Source organism: Echeneis naucrates, chromosome 24 (assembly GCF_900963305.1).
Source record: "Echeneis naucrates chromosome 24, fEcheNa1.1, whole genome shotgun sequence".
NCBI classification, from domain to species: Eukaryota; Metazoa; Chordata; class Actinopteri; order Carangiformes; family Echeneidae; genus Echeneis; species Echeneis naucrates.
The window spans coordinates 3,619,634-3,637,194 of NC_042534.1; the positions used below are offsets into that span (position 1 = coordinate 3,619,634).

The 17,561-nt window shown below is 45.2% G+C and overlaps 1 protein-coding gene across 2 annotated transcripts in view; it reads right to left on the reverse strand.

Moving 5' to 3' along the window:
• Positions 1 to 1,499: 1,499 nt before the first annotated feature.
• jag2b (jagged canonical Notch ligand 2b) overlaps positions 1,500 to 17,561 on the reverse strand; it is a 35,759-nt gene continuing 19,697 nt past the window's right edge. The window contains exons 4-25 of one of the 2 annotated variants that reach the window (XM_029495820.1): positions 17,094 to 17,354; positions 16,185 to 16,245; positions 13,774 to 13,904; positions 12,515 to 12,634; positions 12,150 to 12,263; positions 10,960 to 11,073; positions 10,447 to 10,493; positions 10,173 to 10,346; positions 7,524 to 7,686; positions 7,283 to 7,444; positions 6,952 to 7,065; positions 6,705 to 6,818; positions 6,497 to 6,610; positions 6,058 to 6,174; positions 5,555 to 5,582; positions 4,902 to 4,987; positions 4,025 to 4,138; positions 3,792 to 3,907; positions 3,224 to 3,481; positions 3,005 to 3,136; positions 2,330 to 2,486; positions 1,500 to 2,204 (exon numbers count right to left, since the gene is read on the reverse strand). In XM_029495820.1, the coding sequence (XP_029351680.1) occupies positions 1,690 to 2,204; positions 2,330 to 2,486; positions 3,005 to 3,136; positions 3,224 to 3,481; positions 3,792 to 3,907; positions 4,025 to 4,138; positions 4,902 to 4,987; positions 5,555 to 5,582; positions 6,058 to 6,174; positions 6,497 to 6,610; positions 6,705 to 6,818; positions 6,952 to 7,065; positions 7,283 to 7,444; positions 7,524 to 7,686; positions 10,173 to 10,346; positions 10,447 to 10,493; positions 10,960 to 11,073; positions 12,150 to 12,263; positions 12,515 to 12,634; positions 13,774 to 13,904; positions 16,185 to 16,245; positions 17,094 to 17,354 (3,212 nt within the window). In that variant the 3' untranslated portion in view covers positions 1,500 to 1,689. The remainder of the gene's footprint in view (positions 2,205 to 2,329; positions 2,487 to 3,004; positions 3,137 to 3,223; positions 3,482 to 3,791; positions 3,908 to 4,024; positions 4,139 to 4,901; positions 4,988 to 5,554; positions 5,583 to 6,057; positions 6,175 to 6,496; positions 6,611 to 6,704; positions 6,819 to 6,951; positions 7,066 to 7,282; positions 7,445 to 7,523; positions 7,687 to 10,172; positions 10,347 to 10,446; positions 10,494 to 10,959; positions 11,074 to 12,149; positions 12,264 to 12,514; positions 12,635 to 13,773; positions 13,905 to 16,184; positions 16,246 to 17,093; positions 17,355 to 17,561) is intronic. The other variant, XM_029495821.1, reaches the window with a different exon arrangement.

Here is a 17,561-nt window from a genome sequence, read left to right on the forward strand (position 1 = left end):
GCTTTCAGTCTGTCTGCTGAAATCTTTTTGAGCAAATCCTGAACAGCTGAAAACAGGGAACTAGTAAAGATTGAACTAAAGATGGCTGGCAAGGAAAGACCGGGATCCAAAATGTTTTCCTGTACAGCTGTTGGCCACACGCCCTTTTGTGATGTCACGTGTACAGGCTGACCACGCACAGTGATGTCACCCACTTCGGAGAGGAGCATCAACAGAAATTTGTTAGAGAGCAGTCATACAGCTTTGACCTCCCCTTTAAATATGACCAATATGTTCAATCTGTTTTTCAAGACAATTCTAAAAAGAAAAAGAAAAATGACTGATTTGCAAACTTGGATGTAATTCTTGTGACTGCAATAGCATAGTTGAACTTGATAATGGTTATTCTATGAAAACAGGATCTTTATGTATGAAATGAAAACATTGCTAAGGTTTGTCACAAAAAAACAAAACAAAACAAACAAACAAAAAAAAACACCCAAAGATGCATCCCCATGCCAAACCATTTATAAACCCTTCAGAAATTCCTTCATAGGTGGTACCTCATTGTAAATGTTCTTAACTGTGGGACTCTGGATATGAAGTGTTATAAAACCTGCCTATTTTGACTGGCATAAATAAAAGGAATGGCATTGTAAAAAAAAAAAAATAAAATAAAAATAATATTAATCATAATAATAATAAAAATGTGTGACTTGTCTTTAAGTTACTTATTTCAAATATACACAGCGACTCCTTTAGTATTTACATGTATGTACAGAGTATTCATTTCTGTTTTTGATCAAATACCTTTTATGGCGTTGCTGTGAAAATGAACTCTCTAAATGTACACTTATATCCCTTTGAGATTTGAGAACAAGGAGGTCAAATTGGGCAGCGCGACTTGGAGCCTCGATGCAGCTCTTAGAAAGGCACTTGCTACCAACTCAAATACTGCAAAAAATCCTCTAACAGAGTTTTCAGCCAAGACAACTGAGAGACAGGAGAAAAAAAATGGAAGGCCACATAGTAGGCACTGGGGTTTCTGTCCCCTCTCCCCTCCAGGCCAAATGTTTTGGTAAGGCTGGCGCATGGCGGCCGCAGGTGGATCGGTGGGCAAAGCTGGATAGAGACGAGAAGCAAAGAGAGGGTTTTTCTCTGCTGCTACGGCTGCAACAGTCCACTTCCCTCAAAGCCCTTCCTTTACTGTCCCTTTACTGTGAATGTGCCCCCACACAGACACTGAACAGGAGCCCGCTGAACGTTTAACAAAATCATAACCATCTGTAAACAAACAAAACAACAAAAATTATCTTTGTACAAGTTGTTTTTTTCTCCTTTTAAGTGATTCATCATTTCTTAAATGGTACAATTCCATTAACAAAAAATGTAGAGCTTCTTTGCCTTAAAAAAAAAAATTATATTTCAGCTCTTCCTGTACATAATTAAAGAAAAAATAAGTGAACAGAAGCAAAAAAAAAAAAAAAAAAAAAAAAAAAAAGGATGTTCACTGTGCTGTAGCCTCCTGAAAAAACAAAAAAAACAAAAAACAAAACAAAAAAAGTTTCAGGTGACAGTGACAAAAAACAGGAAAAACAAAGCAAAGAATGGCTCATTGAAACAAAAAGCCTTTTTTCTTGCCAAAAGTAGTCCCAAAATAATAGTGGCTGCCTCGCAGCTTCTCTCGCTTTCACATTGTGAGTCCTCTGCTTAAATTTCTTGCACACAGTGGTCTCTGGGGTCTTTTTGACCATTCAAGACGGCACTGACATTTTTCCAGCGGTTGTCTTTGAGGCTGTAGCCTGGGGTCCGGTGGGGGGCTTTGAGGGGTGAACTGGAGCTGTGCAGGGTACATATCACTCCCCCGCTGGACTGCACTGCAGTTTTAGAGTACTTAGAAGCTGGCTGCTTTTCCGCCTCAGCTCCACCACACTCATCCTCACCTTCAGTCTCCTCCTCCTCCTCGTCACACGTCCGATAGGAGGGACCCATGAGCTTTTTGCGCTCCTGCTCGGCCTCCCTGTTGCTTTCTTTCAGCTGCTGCTGCTGCTGACGTCCCACGACGAGTCGAAGCGGCTCCCACTGGTTGTTCACGTTCTCATCTGTGGCAGATCGTGCGTTCCTCTCACGTTCTTTTCTCCGTTTGCGCGTCCACCAAACGCATACAATGATGCAGAAGAGGCAGAGCAAGCAGAAGACCACACATACTAAAGGCACCAGGTAGTCTGTTGACATAATTATGCACACAAAAAGATATTAAAGACAAATACAGAAAATCAGAAAGTCAATCAGGAAGTAAAAAGGGTCCATAACAAAGCCCTGTGGGACACCTTTGTTTATTATTACTCACCAACTGAGGGGGACATGACCTGTGTTTCCACTTTGACCTCAGTGACTGCCAACATCGTTGTGCTGTTGCTGGTGTGCCGCCTTGACAAGGTGCCCTCTATGGCGCTGGCTACCTTCTGGATCAGACTGTGGTCTGGTAGATCTTCTGGCTGGAAAGACTGAGAACCAAGCCAAAGAACAGGAGCCAGTGAGAGAAGACATAGAAGCCAGGCACAGGTATCAAGCTGCATCATAAAAGCCGCAATATTTACAGCTTGTTCTTGGCATTTTGTCACTTCAACTTATGAAGTATGTACGATTAGTCAATGTGAGAAAAACCTTTCCTATTTTCTTGTACTTCGAGAATAAGAGACATATTAATTTATGATTGTACAGCCAACAATGACAAAACAAGTAAGTCTCTTTTCACATTTGGTTTATCCAACAGCTTGTGTGAGCAACTGCCGAGTGGTTGGCCTTGTACATGTGACCCAAGAGCAGGACTCGCTGTTGGGGTGTTTGGATCTCAGCCAACTAAATCTGTGCCAGCCAAACTGGGAGTAAGAACCAATGACCTACAGCACTCCGCTCAAATGGGGCACTTTTAAAGATACTACACTCATTAACAGTATAATGGACATGACAAACGTCCAGCAAAACTCATTTGGCAGAAACAAAGTTTGGATTGTTCACTTACTATAGCCACCTCTACAGCATCCTGATCTGAATGAGACACGTCACAGAGCAGGAGAAGGGCGTGGTCTTTTGCCAAGCTTCGGATGTCACGGAGATACCTCAGCTCGTAGCAGATATTCTCCACCGTCGTTCCCTGCGCACAAAAGAAAATACACACTAATCAGCGACAATACAACTGCACTTCTGAACAAGAAATATTACATGTGAAGACATGACTCACTGGTGGCACTTTGTCTCTGTTGAAAACAAGTGTTATACGGACACAGCTGTTGTCCAAATGCCTGCTGTTTGGCTGGCACTTGGTGGTGACTTGTGGACGTGGGGGTCCAGCCATGGCACAAACCCCCCACTGGTGGCAAGGGGGGGAGAAGCAGGTGAGGTAGCTGTGCTTCAGGCACTCCCGTCCAGCTGGGCAGGCCTGCTCTCTCTGCTGCTGGCCTGAGGACTGGAGCTGGCAGGGACGACGACCACACAGCACCTGGTGTCACAGGGTCAAAGTATTCACCGACATGTCATCCTACAAAGCACTCATGCATGTATTAAAAGAATTTTATTTTGAAATGTTTCCGCTTTACCTTGTCTCCTGTTATAATATAATCTGTAAAATCATCTAATTGATTCTGACTGACTGAATAAAATCTCTTATATTCAGACACTCTTTTTCGCCCAGTTAAATGACTTTCAGTTTGTTGATTGAGCCAGCTCAGTTGGACCAGTAGCTGGTTTCTTTTGCTCCACCTGTGAGCAGCAGGTTTTTAGTTCCAGTGTGTTCAGAAAGGCGACGTTACCTTCGTACAGTCCACTCTGCCGTTGATGCAGTGGCAGTTGTTGCATTCTTCCTCCCAGCGGCTGCCGTGGGGAAACTGCAGCCCACCGTAGTGGCAAACCTTCCCAATACCTATGACTGCCCACACAGAAAGACCCCAGCTGAAGAACGAACTGAAGACAAGCTTTGAGGACGTAAACTTACAAGACAGACTGAATTTATCTTGAATGAGGTATGGCATAATGATATATTTACACTCTTGGCATCGCGTTCCCGTTCGACCAAGCGGACAGATGCATCTGAAACCGTTGATTTCGTCGACGCATGTGGCTCCGTAGGCACAGGGTGACGACTGGCATTCATTAATGTCTGAAGGGCAGAAGCGCCAAGGTTAGTTTGGCACTGGAAAGTAGGTGACTTTCCTTTCAGTATTCTCTGTAACATGTCCACCCAGTCTATTCAAACAAACCGTGGAGGAAAGAGCAGCTGATCAAGGCAATAAAGTAATCGCAGAATCTATTCTTTCACAACATTTCATGAAAAGAACTATATGTAAACAGTGCTCATGTTTAATTATCAACCATCCTGTTATAAGCCCCATGTCTTTGGAAGACATGCATCAATTGTGGCTTTGTGGTGCCCCACCCCCGCCATTGTCATCCAGATTTCACATGAACACGGTCTGGATGAGAATTCTCAAATTCAAGCCTGACAGCAAAGGTGGACACTATCTGGCCGAAACAAAGGAGTAGAGAAGAAGAATTTCAGGGTCACTGGGTAATTTGTCTTCAGTGTGTGTTTGTGAGACTGTGTGAGTATGGAGGAGGGACGACCTCTGACCCTTGAGGCGTTAAAGGACAGAGAAAAAGGGAGAGGGCGGTGTCCCGGTCCTGCATTTAGGTGTCAATGTGTCCATCTCATCCTCATCCCCCCACCCACTTTTCCTTGTGCCATCTTTACATCCTCTTACTAGGCTCCATGACTACATTAGCGACATGATAAATGCGAAGCAACCTTGATTTATAATGTACGAGTCCGGGGGGTTGTTGCATGTTTGCCTTACATTAAAAGGAAAAAAAGCAACAACACAAAAGCAAGGTACACGACTAAGTAACCTTTTGTCATGACTCACTGATTCTGCAGTCAGGCCCAGCAAACCCAGGAGCGCACTCGCATCGAAACCAGTTGATGCCATCCACGCAGATACCGCCATTGTAGCTAGGAAAAAAAAAAAAAAACACTGTAAGATGGCGCTGCACAAGAGTTACATCCTCTGCAGTTCTAACAAAGCTGCATCATTTTTGTGTGTGTGTATGTGTGTGTGGTGATGGCGGGGGTCACAAGGCTCAATTCATCTCATCAATACCAGCCTCCACCTTTCAGATGCTAATAGGCATGTCCAGTCCCTCCCCTCCCCTCCTCTCATCATCCCTCCTCAAAGCCCAGCCCCCCCCCGCCACAGGTCGCATGGGAAGAATGAACATGCAGCCCCCTCCTCAGAACTCCACCCCCCACCTCCATTCACCATGGGGTAGGTGGGACCCCCCTACCAAAACCTCTCTCTGCCCTATTCAACATATGAGCCCCTCTACTGAGAAATGCCCCTTTGAGGCTTGATTTAAGAACAACTTCCACTGCTTTTAGCAGCCCTTCACCCCGGAGGTCTGCGTGAAGTGTGGAGACAACGGAGGCAGATATTTGGTGTGTGTGTGTGTGTGTGTGTGTGTGTGTGTGTGGGGGGGGGGGGGTTCAGGGGTGAAGAGGAGTGCAGGAAATGGTACCTACCATGGATGAGGGTTGCAGTCGTTTGTATCTGTTGGGAAGAAGCAGAAGATATCAGTGTTTATCTGAGAGAGCGATATATTTAATATTTCTTCCCCAAAGGAAAATGTTTGATAGTTTGACTTTTCTTCAAATGTACCCTCCATGTAGTCTTCATGCATATTGCATATTTTCAGATATTAACATACCAAAGATTTATCACATTAAATACATTAGAAGCACTAGGAAAATATGACAGATAATATCCTTCAGTATCTTTATAATAATGAGTCATTTGGTACCGAACTCATATACCTCAAGATCTGCGCCACCCTGATTACACGAGTTACAAAAAAAAAAAAAAAAAAAAAAAAAAAAAAAAGAATCGACTCAAACCAGAGATGTGAAAACAATAATTAAAGATCTTGTTAATACTCAACACCGTAAAAAAAAAAAAAAAAAAAACATAAAAATCATCGTAGGTGAGAGCATGTGTATCCGTAATGTGCAAAGGGAGTAAAACTGACTATGGCCACAGGTGGGGCCCTCCCAGCCTTCTTTGCAGATGCAGGTGAAGGCGTCTCCCCCTCCCACACAGGTCCCACCGTTGGAGCAAGGACTGGAGGTACAAGTGCTGTTCTTGGCTGTAAGAAGCAAGAGAAACTTGATGCTTTTGCAGGAAAACATGCAACGTAAACTTTGCTGGTCATTTTCTGGCCTCATGTCACCTTAAAATTTGTTTAACCTTAGACATCCCGGGAAAGTTTCAAAATCTGCCACAACAAAAAATGGCCTCTTGTCCCACAAACTTATTATAATATAAGTTCTTTCAGTTTATCCATTTAAAGAGAATGAGTGGAAACTACTTCAGATACTTCTACTTTTAAATACGATCAGGTACTCTAAAAACAAAACTGAGTGACATGATTGATCACCAGATGCGCTTCGCATCATCCTGAGCCTCACCGATGTTGCAGGTGTTTCCTCCCCACCCCGGCAGACAGGCGCAGCGGAAGGTGTCGCCGTGGTCGTAGCAGGTGCCTCCGTTACTGCAGGTGGTTGCGTCACACTGACTCTCACCTGGCAAACAAAACACACCAGCACTGAGCTCACAGTCAAACACCCACATCTGCCCCCCCCATGTGAGAGACGACGGGGATTCGACATAACTCACGGGAATGGCAGGTCTTGCCCTTCCAGTTGTTGGCGCACTCGCAGTAGAAGTCGTTCACCAGGTCGACGCAGCGGCCGCCGTTCTTACAGGGGTTGTGTCTGCACTCGTTGACATCTGACGGAGAGGGAAGATTTAAGCAGGGTCTTTTATTTAGTGAGAAGGAGCAGCTGTAGCGCAGACATGATTTATTTGTGCTTGTTTAAAATGTTGCAAAAACAGGGGTCAGAGGAGGAGGCAATGAACTCACTGTGGTCACACAACTGACCCTCCCAGCCGTCTGGACAGAGGCACTGAAAGGAGTTTATGCCGTCGATGCAGGTCCCGCCATTTCCACAGGGGTTGTTGATGCAATCGTTAATATCTGAAAATCAGGGGAAAGATTAGATGGACAAAACACATTTGGCAGGATTTCTTTTGAATTAATGTTATAAACAGTGTTACAGATTGCTTAACAAAATTTAGGATGCCTTATTAAATAATTCAATAACTTGTTGTATATATAAAATGATTACATTTTATTTTACTTTTTTAAATTTCGGCTGACTGAGATCCCAAATGCAAAAACCTGCTCCACTTACTCTCGTGGCAGTAGATGCCACTGAAACCCGGATCGCAGACGCAGGTGAAGTTCCCCTTCGGCTGGCTGATGCAGCGTCCTCGTGGGCCGCAGACGTTGGAGGAGATCTCCCGCACTCCGGCCGAGTCGTTGGTCGCCACCGCCACGGTGCAGCTGTCAATCACTGTGAGGAAATAAAGGTTGGTTGAAATTCATTGCTCACATACGACGGCAGTCTCCACATTGCACACAGCTCCAATCACCTTGACACGGGGGGGTTCTGCAGTTCTCTTTAAGCCGTTCGCAGGTTTTCCCCTCGTAGCCTTCGGGACAGGCGCAGTAGAAGTCGTGGTTGATGCTGTGACACTTGGCGTCATTCTCACAAGGGTTCGGATCACAAGCGTCCGAGGGGGACCAGCTAGGAATCTGCAGAAACCAAGAAGAGCCGATGTAAACCGAAGCTTACAGACGGCCCATGCGTGAGCTGCTGTTTGGAACCAAATATCATTTCGCTAAATTGGTTCTCTGGCGATTAGGAGGACAATTAAGCAAGTGGGGAAAAAAGAGCTCAAGTCTGTGTAGGTGAGAGGCTTAGCTTGGCTCAAGCCAGCAGGGCCGCTCAGAACAAAACGAAAGGTAAGAACACGGGCGAAGTAAGCCTCAGAAACTTTCCCTAAGCTCATCAAGGGGATCCATGCTTTTGGTTTTACATCTCAGTCCTGGTTAATCTTGAAAGATTATTCTGAGACAGAAACCTGGCAGAGAATTGGGGAAGAGAAACTGAGCAGGCAAGAGAATGATAAGCCTGTGTGAGGACAAATATTGACTCTGGTCCAACATTATACAAAGCTACAGAGAATATAATAAAGATAAATCATCTGTCATACCACCGCAAGACAGAGAAAACTGGACTACAGGCCATGGGGACAACCTGTGCCATTTCTTTGTGCTGCAATGTAGAGGTTGGAGTGAAAATCTCCCACTTTACGTAAACAGAAGCCCAGTGGGCATAAACTGTGGGTTGCACCCCTTTGCCATTTAAGGTGATGAACAGGGGAGTTAGAGGAGGACAACATGGTGGTGAAGTCTGTGGTCACGCACACCGTTTATTTTACCCCAAGTGCCATTTTTTTTTCTTTACCATTTGTATGTGTGTGGTCAGGGGGCTCGTGCCTCAGGTCCAAGAGTAGCTATAAATCTTTAGCACATTAAATGGACCCGTTTGCACTATTCAGCGCCGCGGAGGCATTTTTCACTTCAGCAGAGTTTAGCCGTCGTTGGAAATTTAAAATCCATCACAGAATGTAGTAGTTGTTTAATAAATTCAGCAGTAAAACAGACGTCGGTTGTCATTCACGGCACAGATATTGCAAAATATTAAAAGAAAAAGTATTATTAAGTGTAACTCAATGAGAACATTCTCACAATGGAGCTCACAGGGAGGACTGAGGTGTTGTGAAGTGTTTTGCTTTCATTTAAAACTGATTCTGGTCATTTTCATGCCAATTTTACAACATAACAGAATTTTCTATGCCTTGAATTGATTGTAAAAATGGCCTCTAACGCGAGCTTCAAGCTGTGTGCTTAGCAGCAGTTAGGCTCATTTAGAAGCTGCCCTGGAGCTTTTTGTTTTATCTCTTGAACTTCATAATGAAAATAGAGTTTTGGCCACAACTGTATGAATTAGAATGGGGACATGAAAATTTTAAGCTAATTTGATGGTATGAACATCCTGAAGTTCAGCAAACGGCCAACTCTGACCCCAAAATGTTAAAATCAAATTTCACACAAGAACACCGTATATTTTTCTTTCTTTTTTTTTTGCCATTGGGACCTACAGTGTCCTTATTTCTCCTGAACACCTGAATCAAACTCTAGAACGGGCAGGAACACCATTACACAATCAAACTTTTATCGATCTAATCAGAGAAATATGATGCTGGAGGCGTCATAGTTTTGGCACTGCACTGCAGGAATGTACACCGTGCCATAGCAGGTATCGGAGTTCTGTAGTATGTGGGCAGAAATCCAGCGTCACCTCATTCAAAGAGGCTCATATTTATAGTAGAGATGCTAAATCAGGATTGGCTCCTGACCAGCAATGTCCTCCATTCAGGGCCCTAGAGATGCAGCGGAGTGTCGGTTTCCTCACTGCTAACCTACTTTAACTTCAAACACACACTTCAAACATAAAAGGCAGCAACAGGGACACTGATATAATGACTGTAGGAGCTAAACATTTTATTCACAACAGATGTTTGCAATCGAACCTGAGCTCGGTTTATCAGGTTGGTACAGTATTACACAACCTGGCAATGATTTGGCACAGTGGGGAGGCTGCGATGGACAGTTGGCGCCGATCAGTGTTGTAATAGCTGCTGCAGTTTGTGCATTAGCATGGCACTTTGCGTATGTTTTCCAGAATCCAAATGGCTGTGTAAGTGGTAATATTCTTCTCACAATGCCATCATCTCCATGGCCTGCCAAGTTGTTCAACAAGGCTTTCTTTAGATTGTGTTACTGGCTAGTTTTGCCACAGCGACTGGCAGGGAAATTACGACAGCTGCTTTGACACAATCTTGTATCGTGTGCTGCAGGACTAGTTAAATGAGTCCGGTGAACTTGAACAGAATCTTCAAAATACAGAATAAATATGTGAAAACAAATATGTTGTAACAATCATTGCAAAAAAACTGCATGGGGGGGTAAAAAAAAAAAAAAGAGGAAAACATCAAAACATCAACAAGAGGAAGTTCTTGCAGAGCTGTCTGCGGCCAAAAAAGTGTGCGAGTAAAGAAGGCGCTCAGATGTCTAACGTGTCCCTACTTTAATCCCGCAGCCACCGCCAGGCCATATACTGCCACTGCGTCAACAACTGTCTAATGCTGGGAAATGCAGAACATGAGACTCACCTCACACAGCTGTCCACCAAACTCTAGTGGGCATTCACACACAAAGCTGTCCAACACCGTGTGGCACTGGCCGCCATTCTGGCACGGTCTGCTTACACATTTATTCCTCTGAATCTCACAGTGGGTGCCCACAAACCCCGGAGGACACTGACAGTGGTAATGCCCCGCAATCTCCTGCAGAGAGAAAAAGAGCAAAGAAAAATAACCAGTTCAAGGATGCAACTAAAAAAGCAAGAAATTAGCAAATAAGGTAGCGAAATGAAACCATCCTTACCTTGCATGTTGCTCCATTCTGGCATTGGCCGTGGCAGCCTTTCTTGTCTGAAGAGGACAACAAAACATTTAACATTATTTCTCATTGTTTATCATCATCAGGAAAACTCGAAGAGTTCCCTTACAGGAATGAAATTGTGGGCTACACATGACCTCAACCATTATTGGAGGTTAAAATCTACAATGTGGGGTGTGCACAGATTAAGTCAAAATTCGGAAAAGAAATAAGTAGTGAGACCAAGAGAAGTGCCTGATAGACCTTGCAGCTGGTAACTGGGCATGCAGTGGATCCAGAGGGAGGAATTGGGCATGCAAGTTCAGTCATGATATCAGAGCTGGAGCTTCAGTAGGCCAAGTCGAGAAAGGAACGGGTTACCACATGTGGGGAAGTGGCGCTAAAATACACCTATTCTGTGTGTCCAGGAAATCAGGGGGCAGTTAAAAGAAGCCAGGAGGAAGAGGACGCCAGCTGGGCAGAAGTTTATAAAGTGACTTTGCGGACGGAAATACTGACTGATGTCACAGTTTTGTCCGGCCCATCCCCGAAAACAGCTGCAGTAATAGCCGCCAATCAAATTTTTGCAAGAGTTAGCGTTCACGCAGGGGTTTTCTGCACACTCATTTGCATCTGTGAAGGCAGAGGTAGAGGAAGACCCAGTCCATCAGTTCAAACCAACCAAGGAAATGCAGGGAGGAAACAACAGAGACCACAGTCAGCCATTGAGGAACAAAAAAAACAAAAGTGAAATAAATGAAAGGGAAAAAAAAAAAAAGTTATATCTTCACTCTGCTTCTTTTGTTTGAATCAGAAGAAGAAAACAGAGTCAGGTTGGCATTCCTGCCTGTGAAGAATTTGATCACTCATTAAAACGGTTTCAATGATCTTTTCATATGTCGTACAAAGTGATGTGTAATGTGTAGACATTTTTCTGGAAAACAACAGAATCCAACAAAATCAAAACGATTTTCAAATTTTTGTCAAAATAAAAACACCCAAAGTTTCAGACAAATACAAACCTGCTTGATATGAGCACAAACTTTAAGGACATCAAAGAAAACCATTGCTGCTCAAATATTCAAGGGGAGGGTGGTTGGTGTGTGTGTGTGTGTCTGCGGAGGGGGGGTGTTACTCTGCAGGGAGTCCTGCTGTGCTCCCTCACACACCTGTCCCCTCTCTCTGAAACCCAACACCCCCACAAACCGATCGCCAGGTAAGACAGGAGGCCAATAGCTGCTTGTAAGCTGAGATCTGAGCTGGTAAGATGACACTGTACTCTTGGGATCTCTTTCCAACCCCCCCCCCCCACAGCCAACCAACCAACCAGTTGTAATCCATTTCCTGCCTTTGCACTGGCCATGTCTGGGCACGATACAAAAACAAGCACCACCACCAGACTGATAGAGACGCACGAGTAGCTCATAAGGTCATTGAGATTGGGGAGGGGATATTAAAAAAAAAAAAAAAAGGGGCACTGCGCCGTGGGCAGCTGCTGGCTCGTCCAGGATACTGACAACATGTACTCTGGCCACGGGGCTCAGGTTGCTGGCTGCCAATTTTAATCCCAAAATACAGTTATCCAGAGCAGTGAGTAACACTGTGTGTGCCCCAGAAAAACAAAACAAAGTTTGAATCAAGAGATCGGGCACGCTAAAAACTTAAATATTACTTTTGTGTATGTGCATGTGTTCAGGCTAAAAACTCGCCTCTCTGGCAGGTCTTTCCTTCCCACTGTGGGGGGCAGATGCACTCAAAGTCATCCTCCCGGTCGATGCAGGTTCCACCCTGAGCGCATGGACTGGATGCACAGTCGTCCAAGTCTGAGAAAACACACACACACACTTCAACACATGAGGGGCCCCACATAAACATTCAGGAGGGAAAAGTGACACACAGGCGTGTTCGGCTGATGGCCGGATGGAGGGGGCGCGAGCACAATGAAAAACGTCACAACACCGGTAGATTTTCATATCTGATTATTACTCTTATGCTTTCCTGCGAGCTCCAAATGGGCCCCACAAGAATCACCGTCTCAATGACGGGGAAAGTTCTCCTGTGAGCTCTCTCTCACCAATCTCGCAGGTCTTGCCGGAGAAGCCCTGCGGACAGGCGCAGTAGTACTCGTCTGGCTCCGTGTTCATGCAGGTTCCTCCGTTAACGCACGGCTGGTGGCGGCCGCAGTAGTTCAGATCTGGAGGAGGAAGATGCGTAGTGATCAGCACGAGGCTGGAAATCTCTAATATTCTGCCTTAAAATGCTACTGTGGCCTCAGTTCACAGGTAATCCCGTTTGCGTCGGGGGGGTTCGCCTTAGGTTTTCCCAGACCCCCAGCTGTCAGCCATGACAGGAAGCAGAGGGAGTTTTCTCACTCTGCTGCGCTGCATCATGGCGTTTAGGTATTTACGGGATACAGCCAATCTCACTTTCAGTGATTATTCAGCTACGGACTGCCACCTATGAGGAATTTCTTACTATAAATATGCCACGAAACACTCCGCCTTCATTACCTGCAGTTTTTTTCCATGCCGTGCACACGGAGCTCCAACTGAACCCCATTTGATCTCGGCACACCATCGCTCAGGCTAAAGGCCAGGTTGCCCTAAAGGCTAGTAAATAAATGAGCAGGGATCTGTCTCCACTTGGGATCTTAGGACCCGTTCTCATCCCCCGAAGAGCCCTTGGTGACGAAGGGATGTGGGGGGATCGAGTGTCCACGCCGCTGCTCGGATCACACGGGCAGTAAAACTATCCAGCTGCTCCTCTTCTCCGTCTCAGGGGGAGGATGAGGAGAGAAGACCTTTCAGATGAAGGTTTTCCTGACTTCGTTGAAATTGGAACATAGTGATTTATATGACGTTTATTGGGAATTTATTTTTACGTACCAAATCACGTCTACAGCTGAAAGATAACGTGCCTATTTTCATTTGATAATTATTTTTAGCCAGTAAATTATTTGCCTCCTGTTGTGTCTGTCAAACTTAAAACAACAACTTTAAAAACCAAGCGAAGACTTCTTGTGCTCAACAACGGAGAGCAAAGCTGGAGGTGAAAACTCCTGCTTCTTCAACCAAAAAAGATAAAGCTAATGACAGCCTGAGCTTTTTTTTTTTTTGCAGTGATATATTGCCTCTCCAAAACTTATTTTTCTTGCATCTGTGCTCCTACTAGCTTTCTAACTCATGACTCATCAAATCCAGGCAACTGTAGCTGGAGGACGAAAATGAGGAGGACTGTGCCAGCGTCTTGTGTAGGAGGTGATGAAATTACAAGAAGAGGGAGGAAAAAAAACAAACAAACAAACAAACAAACAAAAAAGAACCTTTCCCATACCTTTATCACACAGCAGGCCTCCCCAGTTCCTTTCACAGTTGCACTGCCAGGGGAGTTTACAGGTCCCATGAACGCATCCAGGATAAAGCTCACAGTCGTCACAGAATTGGCCCTGCCAGCCATAGTTACACCTGTCAAACACAGAAGCCAAAAAAGCCCCCATAAATCATTTTCCCTTTTTCTAATCCTTTTACCTGCCCTCTTTCTGTCACCGGCTGTCGTCTCATGTCTCTCTCACTCAAGATTATTTCCAACAGACAGCTCAATGCAAAAGGTTGACAGTTCATCATCCCTGCATTATTGTCTACCAAAGGAAATCTTTAAAGGTCTTTACTGAACAAGCTTTAAAGGAGAATATATTCAAATATCAGAATTTCCCCGTTATGCACAATCTCCTCAGTACAATATCTTTAAAAAGCCTCAGTGTCCCATTTCTGCTGCAGGTGAAGATGCAAACCAGAGAGGTTTATAAATCCTGCCAGGGAAAATGATTTGTGACGCTATTTTATAATCAGCAAAACATAAACAGTCACATCCCCCTCCCCAGTTTTCTGGAGGTGGATCACCCCGGTTTTTCTTCCGAGTGGATGGGTGGTGGTGGTGTAAATATCTTTGTTCCAGCCCGCTCAGCCCACGCTGGTACCTTTCACAGAGAACAGCGAGGTGGAATAACGGCACACAACATTCCCGCCTTGTACAGGCGATATAAAAGGGGGCTTTAGTGGAGGGTGACATTCCAGGGCAGGAGGGGTTAAGAATACTTCCAGGGGCTTCCGTGCTTTGGTTAGAGTCCCTGGCTTGAGAAGGAGGGGGCGGGGGTTGGCTACGAGGGTGGCACGGCGGCTCTGAGTGCTGGAGACGGCTGTGTGTTTACAGTGTGTATGTGCACGCGCCTGCAGCTTCATGACAGCAGCCGGCTATTCCAGGGCTGCGGTGTCGTCGAGCCAGCTGTCTTGTCAATTGACGGCTATTTTGAGGCTCCTGCAGACGGCACCGCTGCCTCTCTGAGAGACCAGAGCCTTCGGAAATCTCGGGCCAGAGGGTGGGAGGGTTCAGCGGGGAATACTTGTCATGCTTCCTTCACTGTATATGATTATCTTTGGGGGTCTGAGAGCCCTGCGGCGTTTACCCTGACAGAACTTTGAAGAGGAAACCCCGTTTCTACCTTTTTAAAGGAGGAATCAAAAAGTCCTTCTGTTGTTTAATTCTTGGCTGAACCGATTCATGGTGACTCATCAAACCCTTAGCATGTAGCAGCATGATGCTTCTTTTGAGTCAAATTCCAGTACCTTGGTGTGTCAAAGGTGCAAAATGTTCATCCCTCATCCTTCCTTGGGACACGGCAAGCCTCTGACAAATATGCAAGAACAAGTCGAATGACTGCTAATAAAAAGCCTCAACGCTGAGTCCCAACAACAGGCATGTACCGGCTTTTGTGTTTCTTAAAAAGCCGGTGGCGGATGGGGCTCAGCCCATAAAACCGTGAGGAAAGAAAAGCAATGAAAGGAGACGGTCAGGGATTTAAAGCCAGTTCTGTGTGACCTGAGGCTTCATTAAATTCATGCCACTGCAGGAAGCACTCCTCTATTCATGGCACTTTTCCTGTTGACGAGATCTTGGCATTTCATAAGAATAAGGTGCTTCCCTCTGGTCCCTTTCTGACAACTGGAATAAGGATGCAGCCTGCTGATCCAGTCTGACGCAAGAAAAAGAAAAAAGAAAAATATGTGGAGCAGTTTCCTAAAACTGGTCATCCCTTTGCTCTTCTGAGTCAAAACCGCTTTCCCAATAATGGCAGTCTAGTGTCTCTTTGCATCCGGCAGGTGGGGGGTTTACAAATGATGACGGGATGTAGCACATCCTGAAAACGTTGAGCAATGGGGCCATTCCTAGTCACTTTATCTCAACTCTTTCCACTTTGGGAAATGTACATAACACAGTGGGATATTCATTTCCTCTCCTGCCCCCTGCCCTTCAAGGGTGGACTGCAATGCGGATTGGGCGGGGATATGACAATTCCCGGCACGTTTACGGTGGTCAAATTCACACGAAGACAACTCCCTTTCTTTTTGGCCTGAGCTGACGAGATGCTTGGTATTCTGTGGAGGATTTTTGGGTGGCTAAAAATACGAGGAGGAAGGCACAGCTTTGCCCTTTCCTTCTTCAAATGAGGTGAAGATGCCCACGAGGGAAGCAAAGGCTGACACAAAAACACAACAGGCTCCGACAAGCGAAGGTGCCAGTGCTGCAGAAATCCATCAGTTTTGCACCACAACAATCATACATTACCAATATGACTGATCGATATACACAAGGCAGCACTTGACAAGATGATTTAAAAAAAATAAATAAATAAAAAAATCAGTACATTAAAATCTCTTCTCTGTTGTACAGAAATATATACGACTTACTTGCATTCTCCTGGGACGGTGCAGATGCCGTGTAACAGGTTGCAGCCTTGCTTGCATATTGCTGACAAAACATAAAAGAAAGAAAGAAAGAAAATTATTTATGGGTGACATTTAAATCCCGTTAGGAGGCAAGCGTCATTTCATATTCATCATAAAACAGAGCAAGTGAGAAGAGAAAGGTGGGAGGAGGAGACGCTTGTTTATCTGCCATCTTTTCTAACAAGTGCAACAAGACGTGAGAATTCACGGCAGCCTGACCTGGGTTGAGGAAAGGGTAGGTCAGCAGGGGTGGGGGTGGGGTGGGGTGGGGTGGGGTGGGGTGGTGGGGGCAACTTTATAGCCGGCATGTACAACACCCCAGCACCCACCCACCCTCTTAAAAAACAACCCAGTCCCTCTTTGCTCCCCCTCCTCTTTCCACCCCCACCATTCTCTAAGGTCAGTTGGGTGATTTATGGAGTGCCCCCCCCCCCCACATGCAGCCATGACCCCCATGTTGCTTGCACATTACCATTAGCAGGCTGCATGACCGCCATGCTTTTAAACGGGACTTCGACAACGACCGAGCTTCAGGTTCATTTAACTTAACACACCTGATGTTTGATTTGAGATCTTAAAAATTCAGCAAATAATCCGTTTGCTCACTTTAGATTTAATAAACGGAACTAATGATCACTTTAATTAGATAATCTACTGATGTCTTGAAATAAAGTGCATAATCATGCATAATATCATTTTGTACAACTAGGTCACTTCTTGTCGTGTACATCGTAGAAAAGTACCAAACTTTCACATTAAAGAAACTGGAACCAGTAAATTTCTGCATTAAATATGAATCTATCAGCTAATTGACACATTGATTAATCATCACGGCTCTACAGAGAAGCTGAACCTCGCGGCGTGGCTCACCTGTGCGGCAGTCTGGGCCCATCCAGCCATCCAGACACACCTGAGCGCCCGAGGGCTCGCAGCGATAGTGTCCGAAGTAGTCATCGCGGGGAACGCACAGCTTGTTGCACTTGTTGCTGTAGTAGTTCTCGTCACAGCGCACACGGATTCGGTACGTCAGGCGAGCCGTCGGCCCGACGTACGGGATGTTCTGCCAGGGGTCGCCGGGGTTGATCATGCCCGTGTGGATGCTGCGCTCGATCAGAAGCTCCTCCTCTTCTTCTGAAATGGACACGACAGATAGGTTTCGTAAAGTTGAGAGTATTGTGTTCTGATCTGACCACAATGAGAAACACTGACGAATGAGAAAAAAAATAAAAATAAATAAAATAAAAAAATGTTTCCACCACCGTCAAACAAGCCTCCACCTTCTGTTGCTTCCTGAATTTCCTTCCATATTTTCCCCGAGGATTTTTGAAGACTTCCTTC